Raw genomic sequence first — 21069 nt, forward strand, 5'->3', positions numbered from 1 at the left:
GGAATTTGATGCTTGTGGGAGGAAAAAAAAATTAAAGCTTAAGGAGCTGCTCTAGTCTTGTTGTGCTGCTGGTTTCCTGTTTGAATGACAGAATGGTAGGGGTTGGAAGGGACCTCTGGAGACTGAGTCCAAACCTCCTGCCAAAGTAGCATCACCTAGGACAGGTCACACAATAACATGTCTGGAGGAGTCTTGAAAGTCTCCAGAGAAGGAGACTCCACAGCTTCTCTGGGCAGCCTGCTCCAGGCCTCCAGCACTCTCCTCATGTTGAGGCAGAACTTCGTGCATTCCAGCTTGTGTCTGTTGCCCCTTGTCCCTTTCACTGGGCACCGCTGAAAAGAGGCTGGCCCCATCTTCTTGACAGGGACCCTTCAGGTATTTATAAACATTGATCAGTTCCCCACTCAGCCTTCTCTTCTCTAGGCTAAACAGCCCTAGGTCTCTCAGGCTTTCCTCATCGAGTCCTTTTATCACCCTCATAGCCCTGAGGATTAATTTTCTCCAGCAGTGTTTGTTGCACTGTAGTCTCCAAACTGGGATTTACTAGAAAAGGGTAAAAGAGCATGGTCAGCTGGATCAGGTTCTTCTGCTGGATTGTTCATGCTGTCAGTGACTCTCTAGTGAAATGTTCTGTGGGAAAAGTCCTTTCATTGTCTGTGCAGTGAGCAGAGTGCAAGCAAACTGCTTTTATCTGCCTTGGAAACAGCTGAAATGCTCACAGCTCAGAGCTTTTGATCTGCTGTAGCTCAGCTGGTGGCTTTGTCTGGGCAGGAGCAAGCCCAGAAACAGAGAACAGAGAGAGAAAACTCCAGTGGTCATGGAGGATGGAAAATGGAAAAGTGAAAACTACGCTGAGAAAGTGTAAAGAAAAATGGACAGAGACTGGAAGAGTCCAACATTGCAGTGGTACAGTAGAGGCTGTGGTCTGTAACTCGTGAGGAAACTTGGGCTTCACCTAGAGTGTTTTCTTTCTAATCATGGGATTGCTTCAGGTGGAGAAGACTTTTAAGATCATCAAGCCTAATAATTATCTAACTCTACTAAGTATATGGTGATTCAAACACCAGCACCAAACTTGTGCTTGAGGGACAAAATGCCTTGTAAAATTAAGCTGTTCTGAACCTCAGAGATTATCTTGTAAAAAATTCCCTCTAAGCTTTTCCATGAATTTCTGTGCTCTCTTTCCTTTCCTCTATCTGAGGCAGGTAAAGCAGTCTTGCTGTGTTGTTAGCTGCACTTTTGATTTTGATTGGCAAAGTGGGGTGCAAGTCTAGTTAAAGGTTCTTGATATGCCTTGGTGCCATCCCCGTTATGGTACCTTCTGCAGGAGGGTGTGAGCACAGCAATTGTGCCTCACCAACATACAGCACAGCCTATATGTGTGAGGCCACGAAAAGGCTCCTGCCTCTTGTGCCCAGGCATGTCTGATACGAGGACTGACCGGGACTGCAGAAGCTGAATTCAGAGGTGGGTGAATTGATGGGTACAAGCCAGTTGGAGCAGCCCGAGTATGTGCTGAGCAGAAGCACCCCTTGTTAACATTTTCCTCGCCTCTCAGGACAGTTGAATTGCTCCCAGAGGTTCCCCTACCAATCTTTACATAGCTACTATTAAAGCAAACAGTGGAGTTGGTTCTATCAGGCTGTTGGGATGTAAATCCAGAGCACTTCTACTGGACCAAACTGCTGCTGGGGGAGTGTCAAGGGCTGTAAACAGGTGCCAACCCAAAACAAACCAAGGGCTCTGTGATCACCTGGGGATAACTGGAGGTAGAATAGGTCTGCAAATGACCATATGCAGCACGGCTAATACAGGCACTGCTCACAGGATGAAATGACTCTGAAAACAGTGCAACAGCTTGAAGGGTATCTGCTGGTGGCTGAAGGAAGGACCCTCCCTTAGCCAAACCATAAGCCTCAAGCCCTGCATGGCAGAAGCTGAATCCTTCAGTCCCCTGTTTGCAGCACTGGCTTTCAAGAGCTTGACTTGAGGAGCTGCTCTGCAGCAGGGTAACCACACTACTGTGTTTCATCACCCTTTTCTTAAAGAAGGATGATGTCATGTCCTCCCTCTTGACTTGGTGCAGCTGGAAGGAGATGAGCTGGCAAAGCCAGCTGCTCTTGAAGTGCTCCAGACCTGTCTATGCATATCCTTACTCCCAAATTCCTATGGCTTCCAGAGCACCTCAGCCAGAGTGCTGAAGAAGCTTTCTTTTTAATCTCTCAGTTCTCTATCTGTGCACTTTTCCCAGTGCAGGTAAAAGAGGTGCACCCCCCATGCTCTGCCCATGCTTGTGTAACTGTACATGCTTTGCATGTACAAGATAGATGGGAGAGAGTCTAATTACAGAGAGCCACCTGAGCACAACGTCTTGGCTCTACAGCCAGGTCCTGTGGCAGAGGAGCAGGCAGGGTAGGCAAACTGGCACTGCCAGGATATCAGCCATCTTTCTCCTTATTCAAACAGCGACAAATGAGGTTCATCGGTCTCAGCTCCAGCTAAATTCCAGCTCAAGCATGAAGGAAGGTTTCTGTTTGACTGAGGCTTGCCGGGAGTGGTGCGGGTGGGATTGCTGTGCTTTCAGAGATCCACTTTGTACGCACATCTGAAATGTGTGTTTGAAATGCCACTTGCCAAGAGAAATAACTTGAGTGGTTAGGGAAGTGGGAGACTTTTTACCACAAAGTGCTTCTAGGGGATCTGCAGTGCTTAGAAACAAATGCTTTTGAACTATCACCAATAAATGATGAAAATAAAAAAGTGCCCTAGGCCAAATTATTTTCCACTCCAAGTCATATTCATTTTGCTTTTTTCCTGCCTCTGATCCAAGCCAGGACTCGTGCTGCCTCCCTCTCCTAGGTAACTGTCGCAGAAATACGACAGTTAAACTTGTTCAAGAGCAGTCACAGCTTGCTATCATGCCTGCCACTGGCTCTCTGAACAAATCAAGCTGTTGACTTACCCTTAGAGCTCTTGCAAAGTGTTCAGAGGCAAATTCTTTGTGGCTGCAGAAATGGTATTGCTCTGCAGGTCTGTGCTGGTGGGCTGGGATGCAAGCATTGGTGCCAGGATTGTGGCTATCAGCACTGTGAGTTTGCATCTGAGTGTGAAGGCCAAGCAATGAAGGCTTGGGGGACATCACTCAAGTTCTGTCCTTGTCTGCCTGCCTGTGAAAGTGGTCTCATGCATGCAGATTTGAGAGGACAAAAACCCACCACACTTTCATATCTGTAAGTATCAAATAGTGCAGAAAAGCCTAGAGTTAGATTGACTCCTGTTTTCAAGACTGGGAGCCTTCAAGCATCACAACACTCCTTGGGGTGTGATACTAAAAAAGAGTTATCAGTCTCCTTTTGCAGTAATTACTGAGTCTGTCTTTGGGGAATTCTGATTCAAGGCCTTTGTGGTGGTGCTACAATGCATAATTACATGACTTGAGGTGCAGTTAGATGCAAATGCTCTGGGTGCACTATCCCTGTGTTTAACCAGTGATCCATTTGCCATTAGGGTACAGAAAATGCTTTGTTTCGAAATGAGTGGAATAATGCTTATAGTAAAAGCATCAGTGGGAACCAATGAAACGTAGCTGACCTGCTCCTGGTCAAGAGTATCCAAAAGCGCCCTGCTGCAGCTCACTTTGAGCTTTATGCACTACCTAGTTAGCTAATTCCACACACAACACAAGCCACAGATGAGTCCAAACGTTCTCTCTTTATGGTCTTTCTTAGTTATTTTTAACTTACCAGAACTGCTCATGCTGCCTCCTTTATTTGCTGGCCAGTCCCCTTAATTTGAATCCTGCTTTTCATTTCTAGGGACATCTCTTTGCTTGTGAAGCTGTTGGACGCTACTGATGTGCTGTTGTTTTTCTGGAAGTGAACGTAAGAGTTTTGTAGTAAGTTCACAGGTTTTACTTAAGGAACACAAATTATCCCTGTTGCAACCAGTAAACTGATGTGTGAGGATGCACAGCAATTTGTCAGCAGGTGAGGCTGTGTGCTTGTGTGGGTGTCTGGGCCAGACCAGGGGACACCGTTCCCAGATGAGCCACCTTGAGTAGCAGACCACTGAAAATGGTAAAAAGTCTTTGGCATGTCAGGAACGCTTACTCCAAAAAGGACGTTGGGAGGCTGGAACGCATCCAGAGAAGGGCAACAAAGCCGGTGAAGGGTCTGGAGAGCAGGGCTGGTGAGGAACGGCAGAGGGAACTGGGGGTGTTTAGCCTGGAGAGAAGGAGGCTGAGGGGAGACCTCATTGCTTTCTATAGCTACCTGAAAGGATGCTGGAGCAAGGTAGGGCTTGGGCTCTTCTCCCTAGAAACAAGTGACAGGGGAGTAAATGGCCTCAGGTTGCACTAGGGTAGGGTTAGGTTGGACCTCAGAAGAAACTTCTTGACTGAAAGCGTTCTGAGCCTGGCCCAGGCTGCCCAGGGAGGTGGCTGAATCCCCATCCTTGGAGGTGTTTCAAAGAGGCAGAGGTGTGGTGCTGAGGGTCATGGGTTAGCCCCAGCCCTGGCAGAGTTAGAGAATGAATGCGATGACGTTAAAAGTCTCTTCCAGATGAAAAAATTCTATGATTCTATTTAAATATTATGATGCTGGTGGATATGAGATTGCATGCTTCAGCCTTCCCAAGTTCAGCTGTGTAATGGTAACTTTTACAAATGAGAAACATTTTTTTTTTTCAACAAACAAACCTAAAGAAAGAAAAACTTCAGGTCCTTAGGGACAAGGCATAAACTTAATGAAGACCTTTTGTGTTATCATCTGCTTGGTGACTCACGACTTGGCACTAGTGAAAGGTCAGATATTGATGTGTGATGGGGGACAGAAGTCCCCCTTCATACTTGTAAAGCATTCCTAAATGAAGAAGCAGTTGAGGCATTTCCATGCAGTTAGTATGCAGTCTTTTTTCTTTCTTTTTTTAAAAAATCTTCCATGTAAATGTAGCTGTTCAGCGTTCAGTAGGCTTTCAGAGTCGATTTTTGTTTTGATCCACTGCGTTCTGGATCAGTAGAAACAGAGAAACTCCAGTCTGGGGATTCAAGTGTGCAGTAATGTTTTGATGATGTCCCTAATTGCATATTTTTGCATTTAATGGTTTAGCACCAGGATTGGTAGACTTAGATCATGGTTAGACAGGCACGATGATCTCAAAGGTCTTTTCCAACTAGCAAGATTTTATGGTTGTGTAACTGCTGTATATGAGCTATGCCATACCCGCACGGCAACCACAGCTGGTAAGATGGTAGGAGCTGACTGGACCCAAAGCACAATTTCTTTGTAACTGCAGTCACTGCACTCTGAAGGTCTGCTGATTCTTCTGTTGCAGGTGTCGTGGTTGCGAGTGGGCCAGGGCAGACAAGAAGGCTGCTCTTCCTTTTTCTTTTTTTTTTTTTTATTTTTTTTTTTTTTTTTTCTTTTTTCTTCTCTGAAGATGATTAATTTTTTTTTCCTTCTGTGTTTTAATGCTTGAACCTTCTGGAGTCTCATGACAGCCAGGAGCAAAATTCAAAGGAAGGGATGTCTCTCTCTTTTCTAGGGAAAGGCTTCATTTTTACGCAGCCAAGCAGAAAAGAAACCCCAGGAGACATTGCCTGATTAACAAGTCCGCAGGGGCTGGCAGCAAGTTCTGCAAGGTTGAAAGCAAAGCTGGTGTAACTCTTGGCACTTGTTCTACATACGAATAGTAACTTCATTTTTGTGCGCTTCCTGATGCTTGCTCTGTGGTTGTGAGCTGATAGAAGGCAGCGCTTCAACTTCCTGAATCCTCTAAATAAAGCATCCTTTCTATAGAGATGTTTGCAAAGAAAGGCACATTGTGCTTTCTGCTTTGGTCGAGTTTTCATACTTGTCTCTTTGAATGAACAGTTCTAGCTGTGAAACAGTCAGAAGGCTTGAATGTATCACAAGGAGAAGTATCTCGAGCTGCTTTCAGAAGTTTATTTACGTAGCTGGCGTGTTGTGCCACAGTCTGAAGGACTTCCATGTTTCCTCTTTAATTTGAACTCCTGTTACTTACTTCACAAATAACTTCAGTTTTCATTATTTCCAAGTTTGTTTCCTTCAAGAGGTTATTATAGCAAACCAACAATTACTTGAGACTTAAAATAAGACCTATATTTGCTCTTGTAACCGGACGTAGTAAGCGGCAAGTCGGACAGACCCTGTCCACGTATGAGGATTAGTGAGGATGCAAAGCTCAGACCACGTCCTAGTGAGATCCCTAAAGGTCACTTGTGACAGCCATTCACCTTCAGGGACACCTCTAATGCTGAGAATCATATGCTTCCTTCCATCAGGAAGCAATTTAGAAAGCTGAGTGTTATGCATTTAGCTAGAATGCTGTGTTCCTACTAAGCCAGGTTGAATAAAATGGGTAGACCAGCATGGAATGCTCCATATTCTGCTTTTCCCATCCTCAATCAAATAATGATACTCCTTTTTTATGATTCACTACATTCTTGTTTCATTGTGTTACTAAATCACATTGACTTCTGTCAGACCTCTTTTTCCCCAGGGTATTCTGCTGGGTTTTGTTTGGGTTTTTTGGTTGGTTGGGTTTTTTACCAGGTGCTTAATATTTTGCTTGACAGGAATACCAACATATTCTTTGAAACAGTATCAGCGAAGAGTTAACTCCCACAAGGAGAAGCAAAGGCAAAGTGAGTCCCCCCAGCTATCTATCAAGACGTGATCTAATACTCTGTTGTTTGCTACAGGCAAAACAAACCAAGGCACTACCCGCAATAACTCAATTCTCATGTGTGGGCATTGTCAAACTAAGCTGTTCTGGTGCCATCCAATCCAACGCACAGGAACGCCGTCTTTTAGACATCCCAGTGGCTTGAAATGCTTTTGTGCGCAAGGAAGATCTAGACTGTCTCAGATACTAACAGGCACAAGGTAATGGGCATCTCCAGCTTCTGTGGGAAACTTCATTAGGTGCCTTTATAGGCCAGGCCTTCTTCAAGGGAGCTGTTTGTCCTGTGTTGCTTGAGATAAGTATATTTAAAATATTGCAGCTGGATGTGGGATTTAAAACCAGAGCTGGATTTTAAATATCAAAATGTCTGGAATGCTCTTATCTTTCTGCTTTGGGTCCAAACTTCCGTATATTTGTGTGATAAAGCTCTGGGGTGCCTGCTTGGGTTTTGGCCATCTCTATCTACTATACTAAAGCAGTTAAAGGCACTCTTCTCTTGCCCCATTTGCCCTGCAACTGGAAGCTCTATCCTCCACTTTCAGGGAGACAAACACCAGTGCTGCCTCTTGGATAGACTAGAAATGAAAGTTAAGACAGACTTCTCCATTATTACCAGGTGCAGAGTAATATAAGCACTGGGGCAGTCTGTCAGCACTAACTGGTGATTACTGGATCTGAGTCCTGTTTCATGGTGAAGCTTTGGAACAGAAGATCACCGGAGATAGCCGATGGGAAACATTTCCCAGCTATTGACTAAGCAGCCTCACCTTCACCCTGCAACTGACTGCAAGGTTAAAAATGGTAGTAAATTTATCTACTTTTATCAACTACTTGGGTTTATTTCTGTTCCAGGTGAATGGAGCAATATTCCATTGCCATCACTGACCGTGCCTTTTTTTTTTTTCCCTTTGTAGAACTTGTTTTGACCAAATCTTTCATTTTAATTAAATTGTTCCAGATACGATCTCATAAAACTAGCACTCAGAGAGGCACGATCATTATTTTTAATAGAAGAGGGTTAATGCTTGTTAAAAATGATAAAGGAGCATTCATCACTAAAATTTTCTGTCTACAAGGAAAGGATCAGCAAGGGTTCCTCAGATCTGCTTTCCCAGGGTGATCTTTGTACCATTTTGAGGCCTGCTCTACAAAAGTGGCTATCTTGCTTATTTCAGTGTCCCAATAATCTGGTAATTTCAACGCGATTGCTGGGCAGCTTCACAGAGGCAGTTAAACAGCTGACTGCCTGTGGCATTTGACCTTCCTTGTTTTCACAAAACTGCTGATTTCATACAACTCATTCCTCGTTGATAGCCATCACTGCTCAGAACTGGATCAAGCTTTGCAAGTTCCTTTCACAGATATCACTAGAGAGTGACAAGGTGGTAACAGCTTTCAGCTGCTGCAAGTGTTCCAGCCTGAACCAAAATGAACAAGCCTAGAAATGAAGGGGAATGCAGCCTGTGCCATGATTTTCTGGGCGGGGTGGGAGTGTTGATGAGGCAAAGCCTGCTGCAAGTGTAGGATTCGAGCTTCGCAACAGCAAGCAAATGCTAAATATTTTCTAAAGCAACCTAAATTAACCTCCTTGTGGTGCCAAAACTGGCGGCAGGCCCCTTTCAGCTGCCCACACTCAGGCAGAGCTGTCAGAGGCATGGCAGGGCTGCTTCCCTGTCAATGACCTACAGAAACGTCTCCAGTATCAAAGGCCACTTCAGATGGCCTCAATAACCTATGTTTAGGCAGGTTTAGTTGAACCTTCCGGGCTGTGAATGGTCCCAAATGGGGATTTGCTTCCAGGCACACAAAGGACAGGCAAACTTGCTGCTCAGCCAAGTTCTGAAGTCCATCCTCAGGAAAACTCCCACTTGTCTGAAGCATGCCAGGATTTCACTAACTGCTGGGAAACCTGAAACCTCACTCGCTAAAATATCTTCATTAGGTCACTAAAGCCTGGCATGAAATAGCTGAAATAAATAGGGTCAGGAGGGCAGAGGATTGGTCAATGCATTGCTAAGTCTCTGCTGATCAGCCCTGAGTTCAAACTATCCAAAACCATGTTTGCATGGAATAAAACACCTGAGGCCTCTGCATGGTGGCTCCCGGGAGGGACTTGGGGTCAATGTTCCTTTACTTAGTCGGCGTGTGGGCAGGGAGCCTTAGCTTCTCTCCCCCTCCCATGCCCTGCGCTGCTCTGACTTTCAGTTTCCGGTGTGTTTCAATTTAGTCCAGCTTTGCGATTCAGCATGTGTGTTTTGGGCGGTTTGAAACGCCTCATCTTTGGCCTTCCTGTGCAGGGACTGGTTCCAGAGCAAAGGGTCTGGCACACGTTCACTTCATATTCATTTGCCAGAAATGCTTTCAGGACTGTGGTTGCGCCAGGAAGCGGAATCGACGGCTTGGTGCAGTGCCGGGCACCAGGCCTGCGTGTGCAGGTGTGCACGAGCAGAATGCAAGCACAGGGCTTTGATCGTGGCTTTGCGTCCTGGTGGGTACGGAAAAGAGACAAATCCAAACCGGTCCCATTAAAAAAGAGAGAGCTCTGGAATGGTGTGATGGTTTTCCCAGTGTAGCTAGATGGTAAAGCTTTTTTTACTTTGAAGACTCAGCATTTCTGATGTCAGGAATTTATGCTCAGAAGTGAGATAAGGCTGGAAGCTGTAGATATGGGAAATTAAATACAAGTGTGAAACCCTGACCTTATTACTGATCTCCAGCACTCTGCACACTCCTGCAGCTAGATTTATGTTCTCATCTTTTTGTAATTGGAATTTGATCAAGCTGCTATACCTGGATGAATTATTTGTTTTAAGTTTTCCTTTTTCTTTTTCTTTTTCCTTTTTTTTTTTTTTTTGGTGGGTTTTTGTTTTTTTGGTTTTTTTAATCCAAAGAATCTGTTGGAAAAATGTAGTGGGTAACCAAGTACTATTGCTGTTTGCCTGTAGTTAGAAGAATTGTCTTGGGGAGGTAAAATATGGCCTAGGCAGGACATGTGTAGCTGCAGGGCCCTCTTCCAGTATGCTGGGCAGGGAGTGCTGCAGGCCCCCACTCTGGGATGCTGCCGTGCCCCTTCTTTCCTTGGTAGAAAAGTTTTACGGGGTGCTCTGTAATTATAAGGTGTATTTTTGTTAAATTATTGGCAATTTTCTTGTGGAAACATGTACTGTGGGAATTCCTGCACAGGACTGCAGCATGGTTAACTTCTAATTAAAACAAGTATTTCATAGAATGCTTTCAGCTGGAAGAAACCTTTAAAAGTCATCTAGGGCAATGCGGAGCTCATCCCAACCTGACCGTGAATGTCTCCAGGGATGGGGGACACACTATGGTTCTGGGTCAGTGTTTGTTGTTGTTGTAAAGAGTTTCTTTGTTGTAAAGAGTCTCTTCTTTACATCTAGTCTATATCTCCCTCTTTTAGTTTAAAACAATTACTGCTTCCCTTGTGTTACAGCCCTGTGCTGGAGGGTGCTTGGTTATCCCTGCACTGCAGGGAATCATTCTTGATGAGTTTGGAGGGGGGAGGTGTCTCTGGAGCAAAGTTGTCTTGGCCCACAACTCCAAGGCATGAACCCACTTTGAGCCAACAAGGCCAAGTGCTGGGTCCTGCACTTGGGTCACAACAACCCCATGAACACTCGAGGCCTGAGGCAGAGTGGCTGGAAACTACCCAGCAGAGAAAGACCTGGGGGTGTTGGTTGACAGCAGCTGAATATGAGCCAGGGTGTGCCCAGGTGGCCAAAAAATCAGAAAAAATGGGGCCAGCAGGAACAAGGCAGGGCTTATACCCCCCAGTATTACACACTTGAGAGGCCACATCTTGAGTCTTGGATTCTGTTTTGGGACCACCCCCACTTCCAAGAAAGATTGAGGGGCTGGAGCAGGGCCAGAGAAGGGCAACCAAGCTGGGGAAGGGTCTGGAGAGCAGGGCTGGGGAGGAGCAGCTGAGGGTCCTGGGGGTGTTCAGCCTGGAGCAGAGGAGGCTGAGGGAGACCTCATTGCTCTCTGCAGCTCCCCGAGAGAAAGCTGGAGGCAGGTGGGGGTTGGGCTCTGCTCCCCAGTAACAAACTATAGGAAAAGAGGAAAGGGCCTCAGATTGCAGCAGGGGAGGTTTAGGTTGGACATGAGAAGAAACTTCTTTCCTGAAAGACTGATTTTGCAGCCTGGAACAGGTCGCCCAAGGAGGCGGTGGAATCCCCATCCCTGGAGGTGTTTCAGGTATGGTGCTGAGGGCCAGGGGTTAGCCCCAGCCACGGAAGAGTTAGGGAATGGTTGGACTTCACCTGAAAGGTCTTTTCCAGCTGAAACGAATTTCGTGACTAGGGGATTACGACCCTGGGCCCGGGACGGCCCCGGCTGGGCGTGCGGGGCGGTGCTGGGAGGCGGGCCGGGGGCGGAGGCGCCGGAGCGGGGCCGGGCCGGGCCGTGGCGGTCTGCGGAGGGCAGCGGCGCCGTGCTGGTGTCAGGCGGCGCCCGGCTGCAGGCACCGTGCTGAGCGCCCTGCCCGCACGCCCCGCCTTGGGCGGTCTGCGGGAGCGGCTTTATTTTGTTTTGGATTATTTAATTTAATTTATTTTATTTTTTTGAGGGAGAGGAGGTGCGAAATCCAACTGAAAATGAGCCAAAATGACTGAGAAAATGTCCAGCTTTCTGTACATCGGGGACATCGTGTCCCTGTACGCCGAGGGTTCTGTCAACGGCTTCATCAGCACGCTGGGGTGAGCGGGGCCCGGCGCGGTGCTGTGTGCGGGGGGCGGCTGCGGGGCCGTGCCACGCGGGGTCCGGCCGCGGGCAGCGCAGGAAGCGGCCGGCAGCGCTGCCGCCGCCTCGGCGGAGCAGGGAGCAAAGTAGGAAGTGATGGGGGAGCAGAGGAACGTGAGTTGTGCTCACGGGCACAGGCCTGGGGCACCGGGACCTTGGCGGCGGCGGCGGCTGGCGGCTCCTACCGAGACTGCAGCTGCGGGCCGGCCCAAACCGGAATGCCTGGCGCTTGCCCGGCGCTTGCCCGCACCCGCGCTGGAGAGTGACCCCTCCGCTGTGCCCAAGCGCGGCAATGTCGTCATCATTTATGGCCAGCTCCGTCGTTTTGGGCTTGTGTGTTTTTTGGGGGAACAGAAGGCCGTAGAACAAACTTCTTCATTTAAAGAGCTCTCAACCGTTGGAACAGGCTGCCCAAGGAGGTGGTTGAATACCCATCCCCGGAGGGGTTTCAAGGGTGTTTCGAGATGTGGTGCTGGGGGACGCGGTTTCACAGCAGCCTTGGTGGAGTTAGAGAATGGTTGGACTCAATCCTGAAGGTCTTTTCCAACCAAAATGATTCAAGGATTCAGGTATTCTGTTGCATGTCTGAGAGTTTTTGACAACGATGTGAGGGCAAAGCTTTGCTTTCTTGCTTACGTTGTCATAATGCTCCTTAAATGTGCATTCCTTTATTTCTGTTTTGTGTTTGCCTGAAGTCCTGTCTGCAGTTGTACCTGATCGGTTATTTATAATCAGATATTCAATTTGGTGGGGATGCTTTTTCCACCACCTCTTCTTTTTATGGGATGAGGGGATGTAGTTTAGCTGTAGAGACTGCACTGAACTACTCCTGCTTGCTTTTCTGTTCACCTTGACTGCTATAAATCTCCTTCAAATTCCAAAGGAAGCCAGGACAGAAAACCATAATGAGTGATGACAGCGATACCCTGACATCTTTCTTTAAAGTCTGGTTGTAATGACATGTCACCAGGGTGCAGATGATCCCTCTGGTGTTCGTAGAACAGCAGCTAAATTTGCTAAGGCTGACCCGCTCCCGATTACCATGTGCCTGGGTTTCATTCCTGTCAGTTGTATTAGGGTGTCCTGAGATTTTTCACTGGGGGATTGTAGAGAGAAGTAAGGGCAGTCATGAAATGGAAGCAGTGACTGACTGAGTTACTTTGAGTACTAAGGGTGCTTTTACTGGAGAAGAGTTTCCCTAGATGCTATCCTTGCTGCTCACTCGTTTCATCTGTTATTGAGTGTTTTTCACCGTTGGCGCTCCCATGGCACAGTCTTTAGACTATGCTGATTCTCTCTTCTTCCTTTGGAGTTAGGGCTGGGCTTTTACCCTCAGTTTTATATATGGGAAGCCAAGATCAGCATTTGCCAAAGGCAGGTGGGAGCTCTTTACCAAAAGAAATAACTGAAGTCAAGCTGATACCCCACTTGACAGCCTGTGCATGCTCTCTTTTAGCCAACTACCTCAGCTCAAGAAAACTACATATGAGACAGGACACCTGTGTGCATCTCTCCTTCAACAGAAGGCCAGGAGTTCAGGAATGCTGATACAGTTCTGTTAGCTTTTCAGTGCAACTGCTTTGTGCCGCACTCCTTGACACGGTAAATTTGCTCCAGAGCCAGGATGCTTGTGTTTGAGAGCTGAAAGCCTTGAAGGAAATGTGAAGTCACCAGTGGCAAATTTCCACGTCTGCTAAGTGGGAATGCTGACCCCTTTGCTGGAGGTACAAGAGCTTGGATTGAAACCTAGAGTTGCGATGCTAAGTTGTGTTAGCTGTGCCAGCTCTTGCAGTTAGTGCCCATGGACCAAAGGCAGGAGCACAAGGCTTAGGGTGCCGCTTTGCAGCATGCTGGGCCAGCTAACAGTGGCTTACACTGTTGAGCCCATTGGGCAGGTCTAGTGACTACAGCAGGCAGAGTCCTGCTTGTTTATTTTAAGCTGTCAAAGGCTAATTGTTTCTTAAACAAAGCATGAGTGAGGCCATTCTATAAATAAGATAAAGTGCACAGTACCTCTCCAGGGAGGGGAGGACTGTCACATCAGTGGACCTTACTCCTTGAAAGATGGAGCCGGCTCAACAGATTTGTTTGGAGGGAGATTTCTAAGCCGAGGCTGTTTCATACATTTCAGAATGGTTTTTTTGTCACTTGCTAGTGCGTACATTTTGATATGTTCGGTTTACCCAGAAAACTTAAAGCCAAGAGGAAGGTGTGGCTGAGCTATTCAGATCAAGTGTAGGGTCAGGTTAATATCTACTATAATCTAAGTGTGCAGTTTAGGAGGTCCTAATCCCCCTGTTTAGGAGATGAGGGATGTGTGCCTCTTGGCCCTGTGTCCAGGTGAGCATGTCGAGTGGTGCTAGATGAAGGCAGGCATGTCTTTCCAAACCTATCTCTGCCCAAAAGGGTTTGAGAATTGCTGGAACAACGATGTTCTGTAAATGAGACCTAAAAGACTGGGACACTTCTTTGAGGTGGAAGAAACCTGTGCTCCTGTCCTTGTCCCTGGACTGTTTCCTTGCTAGGGATGGCTGGTGGATGTGTGAGGGCTCTGCTTTCAGATTTTGATCTTTCTTAGCCAGAAGAGGAAGCTGACCCTCTCTTCTGCAGGTGGGGGTAGTGCTGTAGTGTGGGATGTCGCAGGGAGGTCAGGCAGCCCAGCTCCAAATTCTCCCTCCTGTATCCTTATTTTAAAGGAGAGTGGTTGTGCTCAGTTTATGGAAGAAGTATAATCAGCTTATCTCCAGGAGGATGTTCCACGCTGTGGATCCCAAGTGGAGAGGGATGTCTTTGGCTTACAGCAGAGGAGAAGGTTTTAGGGCTCTGTTGGCTGCTGCAGGTCTCTGTATACCCGAGATGCTGAGAGTCCAAGCAGTCCCCTGCTGTCTTTTCTGCTCGACTGGAAATGCTGCTCTGCTGTGCTGCTGCTGTGCGATTATTTTTATTCTCTTTTCCTGCATCGAGGTTCTCTGAGCTTCTTCCTCCCCAGTTTTCTTCTTTAAAGGAGAATGCTTTTCAGTGTGGATAAACAGAAAATGAAGTGTTTGGGGAAAGCTTACGTCCGTGGGTAGCTTTCTGCCATTTCAGCATGTGCTTGGCGTTACATTATGGGACTGTGCTAATAGTGTGGGTTTCCCCCATTTTTGAGCTTTTAGTGTGTTTCATCTTGTGCGTGGTTGGTGGCTTTGTGCCCCGCAGGATGTATCTGCCAAGCTAGGCGATGGATCCAGGCATCTGAAGTTGTCCGAGACCAGTGCCTGAACCTTGAAACCACCTTCCCCAATACTTTAGTTATAATGTTGGCAATGACACATCCTGGGAATTAGAGCTGCTATTAATCACCTACCAGTACAATGAGGGGAAAAAGTACTTTTTGTTGGAGAGGTGGGAGAACATTAGCAACAGCAGCCAGCATCAACTGTTGGGAAGTGTGGGGTGGGCCTGTTAGCCACCAGCAGCAGCTGCGTTCCTGCCTCACCTCCACAGAAGCGGCTCTGTGCCACAGCAGTGAGAAACCTCGTGGAACATAATTCATGGAGCTTGCAGCTGGGCTTGCCTGCTGTGTGTGATGTGGCTGTGGGTGGTTGAGAGGTGCTGAGAGCTTTTTCTGATAAGCAGCAAGAAGCTTGTTGTAGACTATTGGGACTCATTTTCTTGAGTTTAAGGTTGGGTTTTCTAACAGCTACTCTTAGTTTGTAGAAGCACTTGACAGAACTTTCTTGTTTGACGTGATTTTCACAGTTTTATCTGTGCTCCTTCATTGGGCTGTTGTCTGTTAGGGATCTTACTGAAGTTGAACTTCATACACAGATTGAGTCAGTCATACTTTGTGAGTAGGTAAGATTAAGTAGAAAGCACTTATGGAACAGCACAAATCAAAACATTCCAAGTAAAACAAAGGCTAATGTGTCATCTTGGTGGCCGCAGGAGTGGTGCTAAGGGAAAAGATAAAGTCCTAGCATTGTTTTGGTTGGAAAAGACCTTTAGCATTGTCAAATCAAATCATTCCCTAACTCTGTTAAGGCCGGGGCTAACCCATGGCCCTCAGCACCACAGCTCTGCCTCTCTGAAACACCTCCAGGCATGGGCATTCAGCCACCTCCCTGGGAGTCTGGTCCAGTGTTTGAGAACCCTTTCAGAGAAGAAGTTTCTTCTAATATCCAACCTAAACCTCCCTCAGTGCAACTTGAGGCCATTTCCTCTCCTCCTGTCACTTCTTACTAGGGAGAAGAGATCAACTCCCCCTGGTCTTTGCTGGGCAGTTTCCAGCCACTCTGTCTCCAGCCTGGAGCCTTCATGGGGTTGTGACCCAGGTGCAGGACCCAGCACTTGGCCTTGTTGGATCTCATCCTGCTTGTCTCAGACCACTGACCCAGCCTGTCCAGGTCCCTCTGCAGAGCCTTCCTACCCTGTAGCAGATCAACTCCCACCCAGCATCATCAGATGTAGTGGCTGCTGATAGTGATGATGCTTAAAACACGCCAAAGCGGTGCTTTCATCAGTGCACTTTTTTTTGGTTACGCGTGCCTCCTCCTGCCTGGAAATGTAAGCAATGGTTGGGGAGAGTGCGTGTGCTTTAATAGCGAATTTCTCCTTCTGCCAGCTGATGAAATGTAATCGGTCAGGAAAGAAAAAGTCTCAAAAGGGAGAGTGGCATAACTAGAGTGACTCACGGTTCAATTCTTACACATACAGAATTAAATAACACTTAGGAAAGGGAAGCAGAAGTGCAGGCACAGGAATCAGCTGTGCATAGTGCATACCTTGCCATTCAATGCATGTGGCAAAGCTCATCTCTGCAGTTATCCACTCCCATAGCAGTTAGGCAGCACTCCAGCTTTGCCATTCATAACAAACTTATTTCGATGCTCATTTCAGATGCTCTAACAACAGTGCTGGCTTTAAATAAACAATGAGACAAAAGCTTTCCACAGATCACCCTTGTGGGACTGCAGCAAGTAATAAGCCCTGGAGGAGCCTGCTTTGTGTCAGAGGTTTTGCTCACACATGGAGCACATCGTGGGTGTGAAGGAACATAGGTTAGACTTAATTATGGCATTATGACTTATGAGACTCTGTGTTAAACTGTAATATCCTTGGTTCAACGAGCTCATTTTCAAACAGAGTTTCTCCTGACTGGGGTTAGGAAAAAACCCAATTGATTTAATGTGAAAGGGAGTTCACCTTTAAGCTGTGAAGCAGTAAAAGGAAATAAGGGAGAGCCTGAATTTTAAATTGAGATAAGTGGTGTGGCTGTCAGAACTTCTGTCCTCATCTGGGCAATGGCTAGTTCAGGGAGCAGTCAGGAAAGAGAGGGGAGGTTGTTCGACTTGCCTGACTTTGAGTTTGATGTCACTTCCTTTTATACCACGAGAGGAACTTGACAGTATTTGCATGGTTCTTGGACTGACGGCAAATCAAGGTCATCCTCTGTTTTAAAAGTGCCACAGAAGAAGGGTTCAGATGAGTCTTTGACTTCCTCAGTTTGGAACATCGTCTCCTAAGAAGCACGAGGGCCTTTGCTCAGCCAGGTTTTTAGTATTTCTTCATTTAAAAAAACCACATAGAGTGAAAAAGATTACCTGCCTGGTAATGGTCTTGGCTTTGGCATCTTGGACAATTTCTGACTTTAACTGGTTCCTTTTGCTAAGGCAGACTCAATGTCAGCTGAAGGCGCTGTCCTCTTCTTGCCACCTGCCCCTCATGAGGGCGCCAGTCCGCAGACCTCATTCCTGCCCCAGATGTGAAAGTGGGGCCCAGTGAGCTCCACCCCTCACAGAGAGCTGAAATGTCGGGGTTAGGCGGAGAGTTTTGTGGAATGTTGTTGTTCTGAAATGAGGCTTTACATCGTGATCGTTGATGTGAAAATCAGGTGGGGCAATGTAATGCTTCTTGCGTTGAAGACAGACTTTAAGCCCAGCTTTAATGTCACAGAGGTTTCCCTGTTTATGTAATACTGTATCTTGCAATATGCGTGATGTGATAAATGCTTTGCGCTGTAGCGCTGCAGTAAGAGCAGTAAAGCTGACAGCAGTCCAAGTTTTAAGTAAGATTTTCAGGTACCTTTGTAGATATCTTCACATCTCATCACTGCCATCGTGGCATGCTTTTTATAAAGAACAGTAGAACACAGGAAAAAAGTCCTCTCCTTTAACTGATACAAGTACCAAATAACATAGTGGATTTTTGTTTTGAAGTGGTGAGGAGATAATTTGTGTCAGGCTGTAGGTGATTGCTATTACATCCTTTCACTTAGAAAAAGTGAACTAAAAGAACAGTGGCAAAGTCTCATGACATCATTTTCTTTATAGGTAGATCCCTAGCTAGATCTTCAAGAGTACTGAAAGATAAATGAGGATTTGAGCACGAAACCATTGGCAGGCACCTGGCTCTTCAGAGAGGGCACTGCTGTGGACTCTGAGCAGCAGCAGGGTTTGGGTTAAGAGCTGTGCTGAGTTTGCATTAACAATGACTTCTCTTCAAAACCAAAACAAGGTCAGGGTCTGGCGGGCAATGAGTCTTGTCTCTATTAACTTCTGTAGTTGAACAGGCTTTTCTGCCACTGAATGTAAGCACCAGTTACTGCATTTCCCTTCCTGTAATGTTTAGGGTATAGTAAAACTATTACATGTAAAGTTCTGTTACAACATCTCACTTGGAGCAGTGCCGTGCCTTAGGCTGGTGGAGTCAAACTCCTGCTCTGTGGGACCATTTCGTCTGGTCCTATTCTGTTCCACGGCAGATTAAACTGTCCACTGGGATTAGGCTGCTCTTAGTACTCTCAGACACTGGCATAGGCTGTCCAGGGAGGTGGCCAAGTCCCCATCTCTGGAGGTGTTTGAAAGAGGCAGAAATGTTGTGCTGAGGCACATGGTTTAGCCCCAGCCTTGGCAGAGTTAGAGAATGGTTGGATTCAATGATCTTGAAGGTCCTTTCCAACCGGGGTGATTCTGAGATTGTCCAACAGGATCATTTCACTTGAGCAGAGCTGGAAGTGGGACGGTTCTGGTTTGGGTTTTCAACTGTGGTTCAGTGAGCTCTTTACTATGAGGGTAGTGGAACACTGGAACATTGTCCAGGGAGGTGGTAGAGACCCTATCCCTGGAGGCATTCAAGGTCAGTCTTGATGGGGCTCTGAGTGATCTGATCCAGTTGGGGATGTCCGTGCTTGCTGCAGGGGATGACTGTTAAAGTTCCCATCCAACTCTGTGTGTTCTATGATTCTATGGATCTAAAGTAGGCTTCAAGGGCAACATTGTAGTAAGGGATCAGACACAAGCAGTGGTATGGCTTGCTCAAGGTTATTGGCAAGTTGTGGATTGGTAAGATGTTGAATGTGAACCTGCAGAAATTAAGTTGCCTTATGTTATGTTAAGCCTGCAGGTAAGCCACTCTTGACAAAATCAATGTATTGATGTTTCCATGTGTCAAGTTTGCTTTTTAAAAAAATACATGTAGCTAAACATGCAGAATGAGCTTTGTCTTTACAATGAGAAAAGTGTGCTGAAAGGAATTTTACACTTGCTGGTGCTATCGCCATGTTCATACACCAACTGGAGCCTCGTGGACCCTGGAAAGTGTAATTACTGATCTTAATTTGTAATGGGTTTGTAAAAGAGAAAATCCTTCCTCCTTTATGCAACCAGACAGCTGAAGTAGCAGAAGTCACCACCCAAGGCACACAGGCTTGGTAAAGCCTGAGTAAAGCTGAGCCCTGTTACCCAGGAAGCTTCTTAGAAAGAAATCTGGCATCGGTAAGGTCAGCTGCACAGGCCTGAGCGAGTAGAGAGAGAGAGAGGGAAGGTAGGGCAAAACCCAGGCCTAGCCAGAGAGAACCTGACGTGCTGGCTCAGGGACCAGAAAACAGAGTGCTGCTGAGCACTGTTCTCTCTGAGATTCTGAGATCTCTCTGAAAGCTGTAACACAGAAACTCCTGATGTTTGATGTCTATGTCCAGGAAAATGAGAATTTATGAATTCTTTCCAAGTAAATGATCAAGAAATGCCTGAGACCATCTCAAGATTTTCTGTGTAGTAGAAACAGCCCTTGAGGCGCCATCACTGATGTAATTTGTTGAGACTAATGACAACTTGGTATCATGAGATCAATGCAACTTCCAGAATGGATATTTGTGACTGGTCTTCTGGTGGAACTGTGGTGCAAGAAGCAATCTCAGATCAAAAACCTGCACCCTCAAGAGATGCCAGAGACAATGTATGTGGTTTCTAATATGTAAACTTGGAATCATTGCATGAAATAAAAGCAGTGATACAAATACTGTCTGAAAGAAGAACTGAGTGCATCACAAGGAGACGAATCAGAGGCTTCATAGTGAACCCTTTGAATGATGATTTGCAGGTGAAGGCAAAATGTTAACCTGCAATGAGGATGTGGATAAGCCTGGGAAATAAACAGACAACATACCCACTCTCAAACAGCAAAGTGTGCCCATGTCATGGCAAACAATTTATTTGTTGTGGTCCTGGTCTGCTTTGCCACAAAATACAGAGGAGTAAAGCTTTAGGTTGGTTTGTGCTCGAGTCTCAGCAGAGACCTGGTGTTAAAAATGTTCCTGCACGTCACTTATCTTGCAGAACAGTTATCCAGGTGTGGAAACATAGGTATGGGAAGACAAAGGGGAGTTTAGAGGTTGACAAAGTATGATAGAGGTTTTGATCTACAACCTCCAGCTGCCCAGGGCCATGTCTAAGGAAGAAGTACATGGTCAGGGCTGTGCTGAGGCATTTTGAGAAAGCTTGCCATTTAGCTGTAGGAATTAGCAGGGCTGTGCCTTCACAGGCATTGGCAGGACTCCCAATGAACTCTTGAAGATTTTATTGTCCCTGGGTTGGACAATGGGAGAGCATTTGGGGAGATAATTGGTTCTTGCAATCACCATAAAGTGTAGCATCCCCTCAGAATGGCAGGATGAGGTGTTATGGTCACACGAGGCAAGCTTGGAGTTCAGAAGTGAGCCAGTATCTAGGAAGTGCTGTTCTTTCAAGAATCGTCTCGTGGCCTCAAAACTGCTGCAGTGGGGGGTGCTGCAGGAGTTGCAGCTGACCTGAAAAAGTGTGATTTGATGAAGTGTAAGCAGGATGTGGAAAATGGTGCAGGCAATGTGGTATTTACAAGATAGATGAGAGGGAGCCTCACCGCAGCAGCGCCTTGGGGAGACATCAACGGAGTGTGTTGCTGAAGAGCCCAGGGTTTTTTCCTGACTGAAGTGGTAGTTCTGCCTGGCCAGAGACACTGATTTATTGAAAACTATCACCTGCAGCTTGTGAAGCCAGGCAATGAAGGGCACTGGAAACAGGAAGGACTTGGCTGAATGATTTTTGTAGGTGCAGAGTCAAGACAACTCTTAAACTCAAAGTATTACGCCACGTCTTTGAGGCTGTAGGCTTCCATCAAAGCTGCCCTGTCTCGGTGTGCCCACAGGCTGGTTGATGAGTGTGCTAGGAAGGATCTTTCTGGATGCACACCTTCAACTGCTTCATTGTAGAGATCCCATTGCCTTTGAGGGACTTCAGATGGAAGTGGATGAGAACATGAGTAGGAATGATACTCTGGAAGTTGTTTGCTTCCAATATAAAGGAAATATCT

The 21069-nt window shown here is 46.6% G+C and overlaps 1 protein-coding gene across 1 annotated transcript in view; it reads left to right on the plus strand.

The window, feature by feature from the left end:
* Nucleotides 1–11276: 11276 nt before the first annotated feature.
* Nucleotides 11277–21069, plus strand: part of ITPR2 (inositol 1,4,5-trisphosphate receptor type 2) — a 177266-nt gene continuing 167473 nt past the window's right edge. Inside the window, exon 1 of the mRNA XM_054168078.1 lies at nt 11277–11420. Within this exon, the coding sequence (XP_054024053.1) occupies nt 11329–11420 (92 nt within the window). The 5' untranslated portion in view covers nt 11277–11328. The remainder of the gene's footprint in view (nt 11421–21069) is intronic.

The sequence above is a fragment of the Dryobates pubescens genome, chromosome 15 (genome assembly GCF_014839835.1).
Source record: "Dryobates pubescens isolate bDryPub1 chromosome 15, bDryPub1.pri, whole genome shotgun sequence".
In the NCBI taxonomy this organism is placed as follows: Eukaryota; Metazoa; Chordata; class Aves; order Piciformes; family Picidae; genus Dryobates; species Dryobates pubescens.